At 40.9% G+C, this 22,563-nt stretch overlaps 1 protein-coding gene across 3 annotated transcripts in view; it reads right to left on the bottom strand.

Annotated features, from left to right (window-relative positions):
* Nucleotides 1-22,142, bottom strand: part of SYT14 (synaptotagmin 14) — a 69,985-nt gene extending 47,843 nt beyond the window's left edge. For 2 of the 3 annotated variants that reach the window (XM_009896587.2, XM_009896588.2), the window contains exons 1-2: nucleotides 21,982-22,142; nucleotides 15,729-15,947 (exon numbers count right to left, since the gene is read on the bottom strand). In XM_009896587.2, coding sequence (XP_009894889.2) covers nucleotides 15,729-15,947; nucleotides 21,982-22,093 — 331 coding nt within the window. In that variant the 5' untranslated portion in view covers nucleotides 22,094-22,142. Of the gene's footprint in view, nucleotides 1-15,728; nucleotides 15,948-19,797; nucleotides 20,744-21,981 lie in introns of those variants that run through there. The other variant, XM_054169210.1, reaches the window with a different exon arrangement.
* Nucleotides 22,143-22,563: the final 421 nt, after the last annotated feature.

Here is a 22,563-nt window from a genome sequence, read left to right as displayed (position 1 = left end):
CATGAATTAAACACTTCAAGTTGTGTAACATAACATGCCATGCTGTCCCTTTCCCACAAGGAAAGTATTCCAGTATGCCTTAAAAGTCAGGATAACTTTGTAACACAACAGTGGTATAGATAGCAAAAAAGAGCTTATTTTAACAAGAAAAAAAATGGGCTTTTTCCTCCACAGAATCTACAGACACAATTTGATATTGTTTACTCAGATAGGATATAGTCAAAATAAATCATATATTTAATTAAAGTAGCTATGAAAGAAGTATTCCTAACAATAAAGTAAGTTATTAAATAAAAATGGCAATAGTGTTGACCTGGTACAAACCCAGAATATTAATGAAATAATTCCAAGAGAATACTTATTATATAGGTATAGCATATGAAACTGAGACATCTGAGTAAGGAAAATACTCTACACTGACCAGGGAACACACAAAAAGAGTTCAGCTACAAAAATAACCCACTGTCCTTCTACCAAAGAAATGAGTAAAACATAATATGATCAGATTATAAATAAAAGTGCTATTAATAATCATTCTTCACACTAGGAGGAAAAAACCTAACTGGGAGGCAAAAACCAGGCTCAGACTAGAGTTCTTGGCTGGTTTTTTTTTATTTCAAACTTTAAGAAGAATGATTTATTTATCTACAGGTGCTATAGAGGAAGAACAGATAAACTGCTCTTCTGTAATATTCTTATGTGAAGTTGTAGTGAAGTTTTTCATTCTCATCCTTATGTGACTCACTGATCAATTCTGCTGACCAAGCAGCATGACCGTTATCAGTAGGTAAGTAAAGTAGTAAGTGTATGCAGGGTAGAATTCCTTTTTCCAATGCACCTGATAAATGTCTACACAGAGATATCTAGTCAACTGTTTCTGGTTGACAGCCAGCTGAACATGAGCCAGCAGTGTGCCCAGGGGGCCAAGGCGGCATCCTGGCCTGCATCAGAAATAGTGTGGCCAGCAGGAGCCCGGAAGTCCTTCTGGTACTCAGCACTGGTTAGCCCACAGCTTGAGTCCTGTGTCCAGGTCTGGGCCCCTCAGATTAAGAAGGACATTGAGACACTTGAACGTGTCCAGAGAAGGGCAACGAGGCTGGGGAGAGGCCTCGAGCACAGCCCTGTGAGGAGAGGCTGAGGGAGCTGGGGTTGTTCAGCCTGGAGAAGAGGAGGCTCAGGGGAGACCTTCTTGCTGTCTACAACTACCTGAAGGGAGGTTGTAGCCAGGTGGGGGTTGGTCTCTTCTCCCAGGCAACCAGCACCAGAACAAGAGGACACAGTCTCAAGCTGCACCAGGGGAGGTTTAGGCTGGAGGTGAGGAGAAAGTTCTTCTCAGAGAGAGTAATTTGCCATTGGAATGTGCTGCCCAGGGAGGCAGTAGAGTCACCATCCCTGAAGGTGTTCAAAAAGGGATTGAATGTGGCACTTGAAGCCACGGTTTAGTTAGTCAGGAGGTATTGGGTGACAGGTTGGACTTGGTGATCTCTGAGGTCTTTTCCGACATTGTTGATTTTATGATTAGTTACTCATTCCATGATAGAGCCACTGGATCTCAGTAATCAGGATTAAGACTAATGAAAATTGTACTTTCTTTTTCCTGTTCTGTGGGAGACTTTCAGAATAAGATGCACTATTGTACACCTGCACAAAGGTCAAAGAATCCATGCCCCTACATTTCTAGACATTACCATAACATAAAGAAAAAAGAACGCCCATACCCAACAGCTTCTAGATCCTAGCAGCACCCAGAAACACCCAGTTTTCATTGGGAACTCTCAGCATCAACAAAAGCACTAGGCTCATCATGGAAGTGATCTTTACTGCTGATACAGTTCTACCTCTTGTGTTTATAACACAAATCAGTTCTACATTTTATTATTGTAGAAGATCCGAATCAACTGCAATGCCACCAGGAACCATTTCTGCCACGAATATGCATGTGAGCTCTCCCCAGTCAATGACCAGATAGACTAGACTAGACTAGAATAAACCAGGTTGGAAGAGACCTTCAAGATCATCATGTCCAACCTATCATCCAACACCACCTAATCAACTAAACCATGCAACCAAGCACCCTGTCAAGTCTCCTCCCGAACACCTCCAGTGATGGTGACTCCACCACCACCTCAGGCAGCCCATTCCAATGGGCAATCACTCTCTCTGTGTAAAACTTCCTCCTAAGCCCCAGCCTAAACCTCCCCTGGTGCAGCCTGAGACTGTGTCCTCTTGTTCTAGTGCTGGTTGCCTGGGAGAAGAGACCAACCTCTGCCTGTCTACAACCTCCCTTAAGGTAGTTGTAGAGAGCAATAAGGTCACCCCTGAGTCTCCTCTTCTCCAGGCTAAGCAACCCCAGCTCCCTCAGTCTCTCCTCACAGGGCTGTGTTCCAAGCCCCTCACCAACTTCGTTGCCCTTCTCTGGACACCTTCCAGCAAGTCAACCTCCTTCCTAAACTGAGGGGCCCAGAACTGGACACAGGACTTGAGGTGCGGCCTAACCAGTGCAGTGCACAGGGGCAGAATGACCTCCCTGCTCCTGCTGGCCACACTGTTCCTGATGCAGGCCAGGATGCCATTGGCCCTCCTGGCTGCCTGGGCATACTGCAGGCTCATGTTCAGCCTACCATCAACCAGTACCCCCAGGTCCCTCTCTGCCTGGCTGCTCTCCAGCCACTCTGTCCCCAGCCTGTAGCACTGCATGGGGTTGTTGTGGCCAGAACCTGGCTGCAGAACCTGGCACTTGGATGTGTTCAATCTCATGCCCTTGGACTCTGCCCATCTGCCCAGCCTGTCGAGGTCCCTCTGCAGAGCCTCTCTACCCTCCAGCAGATCAACTCCTGCCCCCAGCTTGGTGTCATCTGCAAATTTACTGATGATGGACTCAATGCCCTCATCAATAAAGATGTTAAAGAGCATGGGGCCCTTGATCCTGTCACAAATCCCAGATTCAAACAGGAGACACACTTGGTACAAGAGTATGTTCATGATGAAATGGGAACTTTCTTGTAATTATTAATACATGATTTACATTAATTCACAGACATCACATTGCTGAGGGAGACTTTATTCAAAGCCTTTAAATCAATGCAAAGGGTATTTCTTCAAAGACTTTAAAATGCTGGCAAGAGGAACCTAATTTGGTTGATGGTTTTCCTCATTTGTGCATATCAGAAGAATTTTCCCTCATCTTTGGAGATGGTCTAGCTGGGAAAGGACTTTTTTCTGTTGAAATTCTTATCACCACTGAATCTGAATCTTGTTACTAGTACTTCTCTGAGGAGCAGATGACATGCATGCTTTAACGTCTTTTTCCAGCATCTCTGCTGCTAATCACAAGGCAATCCATGACTTAAGATTCATTCAAATTCATTCTACAAAGCACTTTCATGTGTTTCCTTTGGGTGACAAGGTTGTGCACAACTTTGGAGGATAGATAGATGATGACAAAGTCAAAAGTTCTCAGTGTAAACCCATTCTCTTCCAAACTTGGACACAGATCTCCTCTGCATTTAAATCCCATGTTTATGTATTGCCACCTCCATAGAATCATAGAATCAGTCAGGGTTGGAAGGGACCCATAATACTCCTCAAGAAAAGTACCAGGACAATACTGAATTAAACATGTACTTTCTACCCCTCTCTATGAATCCTGTCCACTCTAGGTCTCCAGAGTTCATACACACTATGCTTGTCTGCCATTCGTGCAGGTAAAGAACCATAACTGCATGAGTATAGCCTGATAGAAATAGAAAAGAGAGTCTGCTAAGTCCCATTGGAATAAACATCATTTAAAAGGACTCAAAAATTTAATATCTAGTTATCTGATATTTAGTGATCTAAACTGAGTTGAAAGGGAAACAGAATCATAGACTCATAGAATGGTTTGGGTTGGACAGGACCTCTGAAGTGCACCTAGTCCAACACCCTCTGCAGTAAGCAGGGGAATCCTCAACTAGATCAGGTTGCCCAGAGCCCTGGCAAGCCTCACTTTGAAGAGAATAGAACAGAAATAGAATAAACCAGGTCAGAAGAGACCTTCAAGACCAGTGGGAGGGAAGGGGAAGGGGAAGGGGAAGAGGAAGGGGAAGGGGAAGGGGAAGGGGAAGGGGAAGGGGAAGGGGAAGGGGAAGGGGAAGGGGAAGGGGAAGGGGAAGGGGAAGGGGAAGGGGAAGGGGAAGGGGAAGGGGAAGGGGAAGGGGAAGGGGAAGGGGAAGGGGAGGGAAAAGGACAGAGCAAACGTTACCCTTGAGATGACCTCAGTCTCTGTGATGCTCAGTTCACTATAGTTTTGGGAAACATGCATCATAATTTTACATACTTAAGAGAACTGTCTGCCTTCCACTGTTATAGAAGAGCAATAGAATACTGCCAAAATGCACTGAGAAGCTCCTTTGAAGCTCTTAAAAACTCCTAAAGCACAGCATCAGAGAAATTATGTAGAAGGCAACTCAAATCAAGTTTGCTCTGGACACTATTCTGTAAATCCTTGAATTACAAGAGTATCTCAGGTACTACACAAACTAGCCCCAAAACTTTCCCTTGATATAGCTATGGATTGAACTCCCACACTCCCCAGAGGCTTAAATTCACAAGGAATTCTCTTTCTGAAAGTTTTAAGGGTTTAAAGCCAGTGAAGACTCACTCTTATTTGCCAATAAATTTGAGACAGGTAACAGGCAACCAGCACCAGAACAAGAGGACACAGTCTCAAGCTGCACCAGGGGAGGTTTGGGCTGGATGTTAGGAAGAAGTTCTTCCCAGAAAGAGAGATTGGCCATTGGAATGTGCTGGCCAGGGAGGTGATGGAGTCACCATCACTGGAGGTGTTTAGGAAGAGACTGGATGGGGTGCTTGGTGCCATGGTTTAGTTGATTAGATGGTGTTGGGTGATAGGTTGGATTCGACGATCAGAAAGGTCTTTCCCAACCTGGTTAATTCTATTCTATTCTATTCTATTCTATTCTATTCTATTCTATTCTATTATATCCTATCCTATCCTATCCTATCCTATCCTATCCTATCCTATCCTATCCTATCCTATCCTATTCCTATATAGTTGAGGATCAGAACCTTGTACCGGTAGTATTGCCTTGTACTTTCTCCCGCTCTACATGAAGACTTTTAATTACTCTTGAAATAGTGTCCAGTGTAGATGCCCACATAACAGAAAACCAACATAAGCAAGCTGGATTGAATAAAGGAATATTGTAATTTCAAACCTCCTTGTTCTCTCTAAGACCTCAAAAAAGTGCATCAAGAATGATATTAATTGATAGTACACAAGTACTATCAGCTGACATACACAGTGTGAGTACTGGGAATATCTCATAGCTGTAATATGACTCAGCCTTCAAAATACCCTCTGAAACACTTGTGAAATACTACTGTGAAGATTAAAGACTTGTCTAGAGTCTCATTACTGCAGGCTTTTTCAAAGTATCTTGATGAAAACACTATTAGAAGCTTTAGGTCTATCCAAAGATGGAGACCAAAAAGAGTATTTACTTCCAGTAGGTATTACACTAGAGAAATCTAACAGGTAATGTGATAAAGACACCAGAGAAAAAAAAGGGGGGGGGGGGGGGGGGGAGGGGGGCATTTTCTTCCTAAGTACTGTTCCCATTGTATATCTAATTAATTTCTCTAAAGAACACTTAGGGGGAAAAGAAGAGAACTAACTATTCAAGTTATGAAGCAGCATTCAGTTAAACTTTCAGTCTTCCAGTCTGAATACCAGTTTATATCTCTTATTTCATATAAGCCATCTTTTCTGCCTCTAACTCATAGCATCTGCACTGTACAGATAGACTGATTTTGAGAGAATTTGAGACCTTATTTTTCTGAACACAATAAAATCACTCTGAGGCCCTTATTTTATAACTTTATAACACTAAGTCTTTGTTCACATTTGGCTAGAAAATAGATCTGCTTATATGCAAGGAATAAAGGTAGAAAGTAAACTGGAAAATACATGGTTATCATGGGAATCACTGAGTGGTCCATTCTTCCCTCTCAACCTGGGCAGTGGCTTTCACTTTCAGACAAGTGTGAAGAAGTAGGATCCTGCTTTACAGAAGGTATTTACAAAATAAAACTCTCCAGGTTGCAGTGTCCAGTTCTGGGCCCCTCAGTTTAGGAAAGATGTTGAGCTGCTGGAAGGTGTCCAGAGAAGGGCAACAAAGCTGGGGAGGGGTTTGGAGCACAGCCCTGTGAGGAGAGGCTGAGGGAGCTGGGGTTGCTTAGCCTGGAGAAGAGGAGACTCAGGGGTGACCTCATTGCTCTCTACAACTCCCTGAAGGAAGGTTGTGGCCAGGTGGGGATTGGTCTCTTCTCCCAGGCAACCAGCACCAGAACAAGAAGACACAGTCTCAATGTGTGCCAGGGGAGGTTCAGGCTGGATGTTAGGAAGTTCTTCCCAGAAAGAGAGATTGGCCATTGGAATGTACTGCCCAGGGAGGTGGAGGAGTCACCATCACTGGAGGTGTTTAGGAAGAGACTGGATGAGACACTTGGTGCCATAGTTTAGTTGATTGGACTCAATGATCTCAAAGGTCTTTTCCAACCTGGTTTATTCTATTCCATTCTATTCCATTCCATTCCATTCTATTCCATTCCATTCCATTCCATTCCATTCCATTCCATTCCTTTCCATTCCATTCCATTCTATTCTATTCTACTGCTATGCTATGCTATGCTATGCTATGCTGTGCTATGCTGTGCTATGCTATGCTATGCTAACTTAGGAGATTCACCTGTACATACACCTGATTTGAAGGGCTTATGAAAGAGCTTTCGGTGTTCGTGTTGGGAAGATATTGAAAGAAAATTTCTCTCTATATTTCGAGTAGTTAATTGAAGAAGCTTTTCACAAGAGATGAAAACGCAGAGGAGAGAAAGACAAGGCAAAAAGCTGCATAAAGGATCGGATCCAAGAGATTCCAGAAGAACAGTCGCCTTCACGTGCTAAGATTGACACTGAGGAGCAAGGCAAACATATGTCCAACAGACACATCAACACAAAGTGCTGAAAGCCTAGAGAAGAATAAAAGCGGAGAAGATAAACTACAAAAATAACATCATACTCTACCTTCACAATATGGAAAAGATGGATAAAATCCAGTAGCATATGCCTGCTAGAGCAGCAGATTCTCATTTAAAAGAACTTATGTTTTCTCACTGCAGTCTTTTAGTGCTTCCATATGTTTCCAGAAAACCCTGTGAAATGTAAGGCATTTGGGCCAATCTCAGAAATAGAGCCTCTGAACAAACATGTCTTCAGCTGTGAGGCTTGAACAGTTGAGAAGGTAGAAAAATACTTTAAAATAGAGCAGAGATGGAACCTGCAGTTCTACTGGGCTGGTAAACTACACCTAAATAAAGTACATCTAAGGATGCTACATAAGCGAGTGAGCTTACTATCTTTTCCCATCATGATCATGATGTCACTTACTGCCTCAGAATCAGGACCAGTTCCCCTTGCTTGCTAATACCAAATTCTGCACAGTTGCTGAAGGGGTGATTTGGGCAAGACATGCTTCAAGAACCTCAAAAATGAGCTATATGAAAACCCACCTGGTTGCTTTCCCTCTTCTACTGTTTGAATCTCAAGGGATTCAGAGGATGTTGATTTCAGAAACAAAGAACAGCCTACAGGTTTTGACACCTGCCTGCAAGACTGTATTTTCAGTATATGTAGCCTAACATTTCCAAGTTTAGAAACTTCCATTTTCAGAAATTTAAGGAAGTGCTTCCTTAATGAAAATATATTGTACTTTCCTGGGAAGCTTACCGAGATAACAAAGACACCGCAACTTGCCTGTGCAATACTTGAGCTTTTGCAGTCCAGGAAGTACACTCTGCTGGAGAAAAAGAGGCCACACTGTGGGTAGGGTTTTTTTAAACTGAAGTTAATATGGAAGCATGATCCATTTAAGATTACAATAATATAGATAATAAAAAAGATTTCCAGCTACCAAAGTCCAAAGGATAATGCCACTTCAAAGTTTGCACACTTCCTTACTTAGATCACTATTTCATCATCTCTCTGTTAGCAGAAATATGATGGGTTTTTACTCCTTTTGTTTGGTTGGGTTTGGGTTGTTTTTTTCTCTTCACTTTTGTTCAGTATTTTCTCAAACAGATGAGTAGTATTACAGCCTATATTAATCCCCTCCTTTCAAAACATCATACATAGTAGGAGCACATATGAACTTTGGTCACAGCAACCCCATGCAGTGCTAGAGGCTGGGGTCAGAGTGGCTGGAGAGCAGCCAGGCAGAAAGGGACCTGGAGGTGCTGATTGACAGCAGCTGAACATGAGCCAGCAGTGTGCCCAGGTGGCCAAGAAGGCCAATGGCATCCTGGCCTGCATCAGAAACCAGCAGGACCCCGGAAGTCATTCTGCCCCTGTACTCACCACTGGTTAGGCCACACCTTGAGTCCTGTGTCCAGTTCTTGGCTCCTCAGTTCAAGAAGGACATTGAGACACTTGAATGTGTCCAGAGAAGGGCAACAAGGCTGGGGAGGGGTCTGGAGCACAGCCCTGTGAGGAGAAGCTGAGGGAGCTGGGGTTGCTTAGCCTGGAGAAGAGGAGGCTCAGGGGAGACCTTCTTGCTCTCTACAACTCCCTGAAGGGAGGTTGTAGCCAGGTGGGGGTTGGTCTCTTCTCCCAGGCAACCAGCACCAGAACAAGAGGACACAGTCTCAAGCTGTGCCAGGGGAAGTTTAGGCTGGAGGTGAGGAGAATTTTCTTCCCTGAAAGGGTAACTGGGCATTGGAATGTGCTGCCCAGGGAGGTGGTGGAGTCACCATCCCTGGAGGTGTTCAAAAAGGGATTGGACATGGCACTTGAAGCCATGGTTTACTAGTCATGAGGTGCTTGATGATAGGTTGGACTTGATGATCTTTGAGGTCTTTTCCAACCTTATTGATTCTATGATTCTATATAGGCAATACACCATATTCAAGGAGACAATAATAGCCCTTGGAGTAGTATAAAAAGGAAAATATACATTGAAAAAAATATATTGGGATATGTATCAGGGAAAAGAATAAAAAGTCAGTTCAAGAAGTACCTGTACTGTACTGGATAACAAGAGTAAGAACACAAAAATTATTTCAAACTTTGACCTGACCCTAAAACTCTGGGCCTAAGCACACAGACTGGGTTAAGTCCATACACATGCACAGGTATCAAGAATTACTGAGGTTACACAGGGTTCTGTTCACTCTGATTAACAAGTTTTGGGTCATTTGTGCATTTTACTTTGCCATCTGTACTCTTCACTTTGATATTCTGTAACTCTTTACTTTTGATTTTCTAATTAATTGGATTTCCCTTTAGAGATATTCAGGAATTAAGCCCACCCAAGCTCAATGCAAAAGTGATACATTTATAATAGCTTAGAGTCTGCACAAAAGGCTGCATCTAGGCAAAATAGGTGTTTTTTTAATTTAAAATATATATTAATTTAAATATATATATCCATTTTAACTATAGATTGTAACTCATCAAAATCTAAGTGCATCAAACATGACATACGAGCTATAATAATATATGAAGTGGATCAGATACTGCTCATAGGAATGTATTTGTGAACCCTAAATTTACCAGAATGAGCTAACATGCTGCTAAAACATTCCATCATTAAATTATACCAACAAAAACCCACAAATCACATTGCTTTTATTCATCTAACTATGCAGAACAGTATACAAAATGCCATGCCAGCCCTACATAAATATGCTGAAAAGAAAGATTAATATGGCCATCTAGAGGAGAAAAGAATGATGTGAAAACATAGCAGGCGCATTTTCAAGGCTTCAAAACAAAACATTTTGAGAGGCATGTAGCCAGAAAATGAATGATGTCATTGACAAGCTCATCTTAAAATCATAGGATCAGACATTTTGACAGTCCTAGGAATGCAAACATACCAGTATCACATGTTTTCAGCAGTGCATGCGAAGCTTACAGAGCGCATATAGAGATTCTATTTTTGTCTCATTAAGTTTTGTGTAAACAAAATTAAGCACAGACACATCTAAACAAAAGTGCAGAGTAAACAGCCATTAGTAAAGGTGTTTACTGACTCCTTTGAAAACACACAGCACACTGCTGCAGGATACAGGTGACAGAGATGAACTGCTGAAGAGAAAGTGACACAGAACCTTCCCAACTGAAATATCATTTTCACCATTCATATTATTCTAGGTCTAATGGAAGTTTTAATCATAGAATCATAGAATCAACAAACTTGGAAAAGACCTCAAAGATCATCAAGTCCAACCTGTCACCCAACACCTCATGGCTACTAAACCATGGCACTAAGTGCCACATCCAAGACCTTTTTGAACACCTCCAGGGACGGTGACTCCACCACCTCCCTGGGTAGCATATTCCAGTGGCCAATTACTCTTTTTGTGAAGAACTTTCTCCTCACCTCAAGCCTAAACATCCCCTGGTGTAGCTTGAGATTGTGTCCTCTTCTTCTGGCGTCTGTTGCCTGGGAGAAGAGACCAACTCCCACCTGGCTACAACCTCCCTTCAGGTAGTTGTAGACAGCAAAAAGGTCTCCCCTGAGCCTCCTCTTCTCCAGGCTAAACAAATGTTATCATCAGAAGCTGCTTTACTCATAATGATTGGAGGGAGAAACAGAGATAAGACAAAAATGAATTCTTGTCCTCTCATCACTTCACTGAAACACTATTAAGCCCTGTTCTGATTTGTGCCTTAAGCAGAAAGAAGAGATGAAATGTTTCAGGCTTAGAAATAGAAATTATAAAGTACACATAAAGCAACAGAAGCACATAAAGGCAATTGTTTTGCATATTAAATAAAGTAGATAGGAACACTCTGCTTCCTCGCCTGTCCAATACAGATGCTTCGGAAGGGAGGTTGCAGCCAGGTGGGGGTTGGTCTCTTCTCCCAGGCAACCAGCACCAGAACAAGAGGACAGAGTCTCAAGCTGCACCAGGGAAGGTTCAGGCTGGATGTTAGGAACAAGTTCTTCCCAAAAATAGAGATTGGCCATTGGAATGTGCTGCCCAGGGAGGTGGTGGAGTCACCATCACTGGAGGTGTTTAGGAAGAGACTGGATGGGGTACTTGGTGCCATGGTTTAGCTGATTAGATGGTGCTGGGTGATAGGTTGGACTCAATGATCTCAAAGGTCTTTTCCAATCTGGTTAGTTCTATCCTATTCTATTCTATTCTATTCTATTCTATTCTATTCTATTCTATTCTATTCTATTCCATTCCATTCCATCCCATTCCATCCCATTCCATCCCATCCATTCCATCCCATTCCAGCATTTGCTTATTACCTCTCACAATAGCTATAAAATATTTAATGAAAAAAAATCAGGATTCCTGCAGCATGAAGTCTTCCACAGAATATTTTTCAAGTTTAAGCAACAGTAAAGTGAATTATTAAAAACTACACTGAAACCTCTAGAATATTGATGCTCTCCATTTGGAATCAGAGCAATTTAACATCACCTGTTCAGTGAACTGTTTCTCTGAAAACATATGAACTGTTAGGTAGTGATAGCCAGTCTCCTTTATTTTTGACTGCAGGTTTTCATCATGGGGTTTACACTTCATCTTTTCATCAAAGTTCTAGTTTGGGCTGTTTGCCCTGTGTAGTGATCATAACAGGACAAGGCATACTCACTCTTATTCTCTAACAGATTTTTACCATTGCACAAAGATTTTTTTCTTCTATGTTTGAAATAATTGAGGAGGAACACACAAAGTGCTAACACCAAGTATTCTCTTGTGCCACCTTCAGGTCACTGAAAAGTGAAAAATACTTGGTTGTCCATCTCTTGCCATGACACAGAATCATACAGAATCACCTAGTCATAGAAAGGTTTGAGTAGGAAAGGACCTTAAAGAGCATCTACTTCTACACCATGCAGTGCTACAGGCTGGGGTCAGAATGGTTTGAGAGCAGCCAGGCAGAAAGGAAACTGCAGGTACCGGTTGATAGTAGGCTGAACATGAGCCAGCAGTGTGCCCAGGTGGCCAAGAATGCCAATGGCATCCTGGCCTGCATCAGGAATAGTGTGGCCAGCAGGAGCAGGGAGGTCATTCTGCCCTGGACTCAGCACTGATTAGGCCACACCTTGAGTCCTGTGTCCAGTTCTGGGCCCCTCAGGTTAGGAAAGATGTTGAGTTGCTGGAAGGTGTCCAGAGAAGGGCAACAAAGCTGGGGAGGGGTCTGGAGCACAGCCCTGTGAGGAGAGGCTAAGGGAGCTGGGCTTGCTTAGCCTGGAGAAGAGAAGTCTCAGGGAAGACCTTACTGCTGTCTACAACTACCTGAAGGGAGGTTGTAGCCAGGTGGGGTCTGATCTCTTCTTCTAGGCAAACAGCACCAGAACAAGAAAATACAGTCTCAAGGTGTGCCAGGAGGGAGTTGGTCTCTTCTCCTAAGCAACAACCAACAGACCAAGAGGACATAGTCTCAAGATGCTCCAGGGGAGGTTTAGGCTAGATGTTAGGAAGAAGTTCTTCCCAGAAAGAGAGATTGGCCATTGGAATGTGCTGCCCAGGGAGGTGGTAGAGTCACCATCCCTGGAGGTGTTTAGGAAGAGACTGGATGAGGCACTTGGTGCCATAGTTTAGTTGATTAGATGGTGTTGGGTGATAGGTTGGACTTGATGATATCTGAGGTCTTTTCCAACCTGGTTAGTTCTATTCTATTCTATTCTATTCTATTCTATTCTACCCTCTCAGCCATGGGCAGGGACACCTTCCACTAGATCAGGTTACTCAAAGCCCCATCAAAACTCTTCTAAGAGCATTGAAAGTAATTTTATTGACATTAATGGATTACAAAAGTGAGACTACACCATCACTAATTTGCAAGTATTTTGCAGAAGTCCACAGAATGATTGCAGGCTACCAAATCAATCACATTGCTGATTTTCCTCTCCTTGTGAAACATGGGAAGAGAATGCTCTCACAAGCAGCACCAAAAGCAATAACTGACAACATTAGAGTATTTTTGTAAGTAGAGGTATGTGGTAAAAAACTTACCATTTTCTAAGTTAAAATGTTTTGCTACTTCTTGCTTGAAGAGGTTTTTCCCAAACCTTGAGAGTTCTTTCATTACAATAAATTAACAGAATCACAGAAAATATCCCATTGGAAAAGACCTCAAAGATCATCCAGTCCAACCTTTGACCCAGCACTCAAGGGTCAACACCAAACCAGCTCCACACACTGCTTAAACACCTCCAGGGATGGCGACTCCACCACAGCCCCAGGCAGACCATTCGAACATTTGATAATCCTCCCAGTGAAACAGTATTTCCCAGCATCTATCCTGAAACCTGTCCCAGCTGCTTGACACCAAGGAGATGCTGGCCCACTCCTTGTTCCAACCTTCCTTCAGGGAGTTGTAGAGACTGATGAGGTCACCCCTCAGGCTCCTCCAGACTGAACAACCCCAGCTTCCTCAGACACTCCTCAAAGGCCATGTGCGCCAGGCTCTTCTGAAGCCTCATTGCCCTTCTCTGGACATGCTCCAGAACCTCAGTGTGCATGTTCCAGTGAACACAACACTCACTGTGTGGCCTCACCAAATTTGTATGCCAATTCTAGAGTGAATATGTGTATGCACATACAAACAAACTTTACATCCTGCAAGCTTCATGAATGCAAAGAGTGTGGAGAAGGGATAGCAGCTGGTCACAGCTATCTTGATTATTAAATGAAAAAAAAAAGAGGAGGGTGGAAGCAACTGTAACTTCTGTGATGCAATAATTGAACTCCACAACAGGGCCATTTTGCCTTAGATTCTAACCATTATATAGATTTCCAGACCTGAGGCAATAGGCAGTGACTATGAATTTTGATCTGACAGGATGATAAAGCATCCAGCACCAGAACAAGAAAACACAGTCTCAAGCTGTGCCAGGGGAGGGTTAGGCTAATATTAGGAACAAGTTCTTCCCAGAAAGAGAGATTGGCCATTAGAATGTGCTGCCCAGGGAGGTGGTGGAGTCACCATCACTGGAGGTGTTTAGGAAGAGACAGGATGAGGCACTTGGTGCCAAGATTTAGTTGATTAGATGGTGTTGGGTGATAGGTTGGACTTGATGATCTCAAAGGTCTTTTCCAACCTGGTTAATTCTATTCTATTCCAAAACAATTATTAATAGAAAACCCAAAACCAGACAAATGAAAACAACCAAGCACCTGGATACAGGCTAGGACAATGACTCTGGAGCTTAGATCTTACAGGGCCAAAGTAAAAAGCTCAGATGAACTGAGAACTTTTCACTAACAAGATCAATCAAGTAGAATGAGTAATTGTGACACAGAAGGAGGAATGTCACATGTTCCTTCCAACAAGAATTATTCTATGAATATTTCAACAACTGGCCTCAACAGTTTGAAGAGAGACAAATACATTATTCTAGGTATCTGAATAGAATATCATTTGCATCTGATATTATTTGCTAATAAATACAATTGATCTTTCCATCTCCTGTTAATATGACTTTACTAACAGTGACATAAGCCATACAGAAAAATTAGTATCTTGTCTTTCACATTTTCTCCCCCAACACAGTTGATAGGTCTCAGAAGATATAAACCCCAAACATGAGACTTCTATCATCCCTCTACCTTGTTGTCCTTCTCTGCATCTTCCTCCCTATTTGTTGGAACTTAGACTCTCAGCCTTCCTACAATTTAACAGCCAGGTAAAGAATTGAAATTTCTGATGATCAGAACAGAATTCTCTTGCACTGCAATTCATTTCATGCCTTTCATGCCCTTTGTGTCTTAATCTGGAATCATGAGTAAGCATGCACTAATTTCAAATTTAATGTAAAACTTGTATGACTGAATTATATCACACAGTAGAGAATGTGAATTTATTCAAGTACAGATGTATTTTAATTTATATGTATCCAGTTCTTATCAGAAAATATCAATCACTGGAAAAGCCTTTCTAGAAAGGGAAACCAGCAAATAACTTACTGTAACCCAGCATCTATGCTAGAATCTTACTTTTAGGTAACTTGAAGAAAAGATCACTTTTCATGCTAGAAAATGGCTATAGTCTCCACATACAGCTATTTTCAAGCACAAAAAAGCATTACTGACAAGAGAATTCTCTGCCTCTATGTGAGGTGATCACCCTAATCAAGAAATATATACCACAAACCCAAGAAATATACATCACAGAAGGAAACATCCATTGTTTACATCCAACCTTTAACGTCGTGAAAAAATTGCCTTAATCTTATCTTTAGTAGTAGTAGCAGTCTTTCTGTGATTTCAAGAGTAGATATAGTACACTGTAATGACTATGCACCACAACCAATAATCAGTTCCCTTTGTTTTGCTGTTATGACACCTTATCAATAGAGGAATAACACGTATTCTTTGTATTTATAATACCACAGAGTTCATCAAGAGTTGCCATGTTTCCTTCCTAAATCCAAACAGTTTAAATCACCCCCAAATTAAAATGACTGATGATAAAAGTGTGTGATATTTAATATGACAAGGTATACTATTTGGAGTACTTCCCAAAGAATGTGCACAAGTCTGTGCCTTTGTTTTTTTAAGCATGCACAAATATGAAAGTGATCTGGATGTTTCTTGCAGACGCTGACTACTTGCAAGTCAAGCTGTCCTTGTCAAGGACCTGCTTTATCCAGAACATAACTCTGAAATTTGGAATAAAAGTAATGCTTTTAAATCACTCTTACCTTCATCTATTGAGGCTTCACTACTGTATCCATCATATTCTGCAGACAGGGGACTATATTTTTGTCTGGTTTCCCATATATAGTTTTTTTGCTGTCTGCCATCCACCACTGGCAGCCTGGAACTCTGGGTCCTAGACAAGGTCTCATGATATTTACCCAGTGCTTCATCTTCACTCTCAGATGATGAACCATGCTGGTCTTTACTCATATAAGAGTTGTCTGTTTGAATAAAATAAAGCAAATCGACTACAGCTCAAAACAGAATACAAGAAAATAACCATAAGAGGTTATCAGTGAATATATTCAAGTTATTTCAATTAAAATGTCTGTAGTATTGTTAAAATACCATCCAGTTGTAACTGTAAGTCTGATGTGATTTTGTAATTGGTGAGAACTATTTTCACTTTCTAGAAAAAACATTCCAAAACTTAATCCAACAGAAAATGGATCAGTTTATCCAGGGCAGCCAAGACTGAATTTCTTAAACCCCTTCACTGAGGAAGAAAATGTTTGAAATGAGGTAGGTAAATCCAACGCTGCTGGAATCTTACATTTGGATAACTAATGTATCCAAAAGGCAGCTCCTGATCCTCCATTCTCAGCTGATTTTGGCTGTGAGCATGCAGTGTAACACAGGAATGAAAGTGATTTACAAAGAGAAGCCTACAAAAAAATCATCTTAGGATACTGTAGTCAGGAGTGGCTCAACCTACAATAACAAATGGGAAAATGCTAGTGAAAGATGTTTGCATGCACAATTTCATTTAAATTAAAATAAACAGCCCCTAACTCAGCAATTGAATGCAGATTCTCACTGCACATATCTGGCAGTAGCAAAAACTCCACAGGGGAGTCTACCTAGCTAATTCTCTTATACTACTTTTTCTGTAATGCCCACTCCTGTGGCAAACATTTTCCAACTACATCTCAAGTATGACTTCCTCCCACAAGTCAAAGATTCAGCATATTTGTTTCTGTAAAAGGAAAGCTTCCTCCTCCCTTTTTTCAAAGCTCATGTGGATTCTGCCCAAATTTAACATGCCATGCAGAGGGGTTCTGTAGATCTCAAACTTCAACAGGCATTAAAAGAGTTCATGTAAACTCAATAAAGATCAGTGTTAGCACTACTCTGTGAGCAAGTTCTGTGATTTGCCAATGGATTTCCCTTACCGACAGAGCCCTGAGATGCCCACAATGCTGTTTTTCACTCCTGAATTCCACAAGGGAGTATTGTCTAACACGCTACCCAGCCACACTCAACCACTTCACCCCTCCCTGCTTTCACATCCTTGTCCCATCCCTGTCTTTAGCTTTAGTTCTGTGATTCCACACCCATTAGTCTCACTCCTCTGCCTGGATATTCTGACTAAAGGAAGGATTAATCTTACTCAAAATACAGTAATTTATAATTAAAGCAACTCAACTAATGTCAGCCATCTAGGTGTCTTCCTGCTACAGAGGTCCATCATTCCCAGTTTTCAGTAAGCCTCTAGAGCAGATGAGTAAAATCACTTCCCATAGATGTCTGTTTCTCCCTGGTACTCATACAGAAAAGCCTGTGCTGCAAGTTTAGGTAAGAAATCTTTTGCAAAGTCACATTTATGCAAGTTGAATCTTGTCTCCCAGCCCCATACTCCAGGTTCCTGCTCCAAGCACCCATTTCAGGTCTCTTATGAGGATTTCCTCTTTATTCTCTTTGCCTACTCGATCACAGTTCCTCTTTACTTGCACCTAACCAGCTACTCCTGTAAGCTTAATCGTTCACTCTTAGCCTCTCCACTTTCATATTATCAGTTCTCTCCATAGCTGCCACTCATCATACTTCAAATCCCACTTTACCACTTCCATCTTGTCACATTTGCTCATGAAGTTTGTTGTCACATAAGTCATGCTAACTGTCACATTTATGTTCAAACTTCCAGTGTCCTTTAGAAACTGCAAGTATGAAAAGCAGGATAACAACTCCTCTTTTCTTCAACCCCTACAAGGAAGCATGAGTGCAAATGGGATGATCAGTGAACATAACAAGCAAACTATGAGAAGTGTTTACTATGACTTTTGAAAGGCAAAGTTTACAAAGATTTACAACTTGGTCCAACTCAGATGTTTTCTCATAGAGGAACATGGGCATCTCTGACATGGGAAAAGTGCTCTCCCACATTTCAAGTGCATAGTCTAACAAAGATGACAAAGGACCTTAGTGAAGCAGGCGTGAAATACACTTATTTTTTTGCACAGATAACTAGCAAGTTTTTCCCATACTATACTCCTGGAAACAGTTAAAGATTATAAAACAGAGCTTTAAAAACAAACAAACAAAACAAAACAAAACTAAACCCAAAAGATTTCTGAGAGAAAGTATGCCAAATTTGATCCTAAGTGTTTCAAAATTGGCACACAGTTTTAGGAAACTGAAAATAAGGTCTTGAAATGGAAAATGATGGAGAAGCCTTAACTGCAGATGGTGCTACCAGCTCTACATGCAATGTGTACATAGTCTTAATTTAGTGTTTATGGTGGCTTAAAAGACTGCTAATGAGCAACTGGATCTTTCAGCTCTAGGCTATCAATTTAAATTCAAGTCTAACAGATAAGCCTCTTCCCATTGTATGGATGGCTATAAAGCAAGTTCAATTTCACCACTCTTTTATTTAAAATATCATACCTTACTCTGGATAGCAGCTTCACTGCAAGAAGCTGCCCAGAAAAAGAAGCCTCCTCTCCTGGTTACACAGAGTAAAATCTCCTATCACTTATGGCTATCATCAGGTTGAAACCTCCTATCTAGGCCACTTCTACAGATTTTCACCCCTATAATTAAAGCCGGGCATACCAAAATATAGCGCCAGACACCAGTATCAGATGCATCGTGCATCACTAGAAGATATGTATTCACAGATATCATATTAGGTCACATATAGTTATTAACCTATGAAAAGCTATTAATTTGCTTATGATGGGACCTACAATGACTTTTGTGATGGAGAATATACTTCACAAACGTTGTAGCACGTAAAAAAAATAACAAATCATTGTTTATCATGCAACTATGGAAACCACCTCCTAAATCAAATTTTAAAAGAAACAAAACAACAAAACCCCAACTGAAATTTGCAGCTAATGGAGAATACACACACTGGGGGAAAAGAAGAACCAAATCTTAATAGATTTAATTAATTTCTCTATGGAAACAACATCTCCGGAGAAGCCTGTGTTGCCTCCTAAAAATTCACTGCAAAGTCTTCAAAACAATTGGGTGCAAATGCAAGGTTTTACTTCTTCCTCATAAATAGCTGCAATTCTGATGTCATAGTGTTTAAGCATGGATGCTGAAGATGACACATGCAGCATCCCTATCAACAATAGCCAGGTTTTCTTTGCAAGACTGCAACTTCAAGAGAAGCCTCATTCACCTCTTTCTTTCCATGCTTAAAATCACTTCATTGCCACTTCTCATTGAGTTTTATCTCTTGAAATTATTCTTACAGATCCCAGTAAATACACTCTGAAGATCTACTATAATGTAAATGTAACAGAAGTTATTTGCTTTTTCTTGATCATGGTACCATGGTTTAGTTGATTAGATGGTGTTGGATGATGGGTTGGATGCGATGATCTTGAAGGTCTCTTCCAACCTGGTTAATTCTATTCTAAAATCAAATATTCTATTCTACTCTATCACATTTCATGCAATGCTTTCAAAATACACAAAATCAAAACAACTTTTGCAGAATTAGAGTTCATTTCCAGCATTAATTTGTTCATAATTTTCAAGAGAAACCACACAAGGCACTGCAGAGAGGATAAAAAAATCCTGTATGTAGAAAAAGAAAAGAAAGAAAGAATAGGCAAGGCATTTGTTAATCAGTTCCTTTAAGTAATGCTTTTAAAAGTAATTAACTTCCAAGAAATATCAACAGAGTTGAAGAATGGAGCACTGACCACACAGGCCTACTTTTATCCATAGGCACCACGACTAATAAATGTGTAGATTAGGTGAGGAAAAAGTAGTAAGGATCAAAAGTTTCAGGAAAGATCGAAGAATGCAGTTTGCTGACGGACTCCTCACCTTTTCCTGCTGTCTTCTTGTGACACAGCTCTCTCCCTGATCTCTGTGTGTTTTTCTTGTTACCCGCTTTTGTAAGAGTAGCTGATACATTGTCTTCATCTTTTGATAGGGATTTTCCTTTTCTGTCCAAAAAGGCTTCAGACTTATTTTCTCCTTTTTCATGAATGCAATTGGGATGGTCATAGTGCATCTTCTTCAAGCTGGAGTCTGCTAATTTTTGCTTCTGTACTTCAACGAGTTTTGTTTCTAAAACCTGGGGAACATTCATAGTGGGCTCCTCTTCAGAATCCTTAAAATCAACTCCAGATGACCGTGGTTTGATTTTCCCATGCAAGTGATTCTTAGCATTCTCTGACACTGCATGCACACAATCATCTTGTTCCTCAACAGATTGCTGCATCGCAAATTTATTACTTTTCAGGTTATTATCCTTCGAGGACTTACAATTTACAGAAGACTCATCATTTCCTCCTACTGCTTCCCTTTTTAAAGGTCCTCCCATAGTCTTCAAATCCTGAGGTACTTCTGTATCACTAATGTAATTATTACTATCTGTGCCTTTTACCTGGCACTCTTTTTTGTCCATGCCATGGTCAGATACTCCGTTTTCACTTGTATCTTTTTTTATGCCATCTAACGAATCAGAATGAGTTTCTTTATGTTCAGCAACACCTCTCTTTGCTTTCATATGAGTTTCCTGGCAATGTGTTAGTGTGTGTTCTTCAACTCCTTCCGCAGGTTTATTGTTCTGCGTTTTGGAGCTTTCCGCTTCTGCGCGAAGGCCGTTTATCATACTTGTCACTTGTTCTGTTACTGAATCAGCTACGCTGTAGCTGACCTCTCCAACAACACTGGTCAGATCATCCACTGCACTGCTAAGTGTGTCAACCAGAGAAGACACAGAGGGAAGGCTCAGATTTTGCTGGAGGTTTCTGAAAAAAGCCATTTGTCCAATCTATTCAGCAACAGCTTTTAGTTCCGAAAGATGCTCTGTTTCACAGGCAGATCACCTCCACCTCTCCAAGTTCAATTTCAGAGCTATTTGCTTTTCCTGTCTCAAATTCAACACATTTATCAAGGGAAGTTGCAGCTCTGGTCTTTCCATTCAATATGCATTGACAATAACAAGAAAGCAGCTAAGTAAGTATCTTGAAATGAAGTCACAATCAACCTGCAAAACCACAGTCTTTCATTAACTGCACCATCAGCTAGCCATAATAAAATTCATCACTTTCAAAACTAAGACAGCTGTTTGAGATGGAAATACATTTGATTTTTTTTTTATTCTAACCTGCAAAGAAGAAGTTGTGAGACACTTAAATTATGTCCTTCCATCAGTGTCACACCATAACAAGATTTTAAGGTAATAGCTGCACAAAAAACCACACCAAGGAGCCTTCTTCACCCCAGAATGTGTGTTGTCTGTTACGTAAAGTAAGATCTTTTGGAACATGAGGACTTCTTGTGCAGCAAAAAGAAAGTTAAGATGACAGACTTCATTTCCAGAGGGGGAACCTTTTTTCTGCCTCCAAGGAAAATGAAAGTAAGAATTTAGCTGCACCTTTTAAAGAGGCAGAAGAGGGAAAAAAATCTCAAAGATCCCATTCTGTTCTCTGGTGCTTGTTTCTTCCTCTCAAGTCAGCTAACTGAGCCCATTCAATTCCACTACCCAAAAGGAGAAAGCAGTTCTTTTACCAACTGTCAGCTCTTCTTCAAGGTCTATTTTTTTTATTTTCCATTATCCTTCAAGACCTTGGCTAGTCAGAGATAAGATGTCTTTGGTTTCCATGTTTTTAGGAAGAAAAGGATTATTTTCCAGGTGAGGAAATGCAAGACCTTCTCCAAAAGGCTGACTTTTAAGTGGCCAGGCAAAAACCTAATAATCCCATTCACAAATTTACTTGAGAAGATTTAATTATGCATAATTAATGAACATTTAAAACATGCTCATAATGCAAGAAAAATATCTTCCCATAAGCAAATGTCAACTCTGGTTATACAGATGCTGAATTTCGGTGGCATGTGAATACAAAGGTTTCTTCCTTCCCACGTATTGCACAGTCCCAGGCAAAGCTGTATGCTTTCATCACTTAAGTCAAGTGATCATTTGTGTATTTCTACACATCCTGGTAAAAATGTGTGTTCTTATAATTAAGTTTAGTACACTGTATTTCAGATACTTACAAAGTTTATCTTGTGAATTCTTTCTTGTAGTGTATCCTGAATCGAGATCTGGGAAACCACTAACATTTTCAAAACACATCTTCTTATTAATATACAGGAAAAGTAGCAACATTAGAACAATGAACACCCCAACAGCAGACAGGAATCCAATTGCTTCAGGAGAAACTAGAAGAAACAGAAAGAAACATATTTTTTAATGTCTTGTACCAGGATGGATCATTAATAAATACTACTCAAGTTCAAAATACCTATGCAAGATATAACTACAAAACTCCCAACACTTAAATTTGAGTTAAGATTTAATTGTCTTTTCAGAGAACAGAAAAGTATTTAGTCTAAGAGAGGCCTGACATGACAAGCAAGAGGTTCTGAGTACTGGACCTCATAACAAGACAGGGTCTCTGCAAAACATGAGATTATCAGCAGATGCTAAGGCTGGTGGTTTTTGATGGAATATGTGAGAGAGCACTAGATGGGAGCTCCCTCCTGGAAGGGGCTGGAGGTTTGACATAGTGCTGCTGGGCAAGGACCAAGTCCTTCCCAGAGACCATTGGCTTGTGTTGAAGTCCTGGCTCCTTTTAC

The sequence above is a fragment of the Dryobates pubescens genome, chromosome 2 (genome assembly GCF_014839835.1).
Source record: "Dryobates pubescens isolate bDryPub1 chromosome 2, bDryPub1.pri, whole genome shotgun sequence".
Taxonomy (NCBI): domain Eukaryota; kingdom Metazoa; phylum Chordata; class Aves; order Piciformes; family Picidae; genus Dryobates; species Dryobates pubescens.
This window is presented reverse-complemented; position numbering and strand designations above follow the sequence as displayed.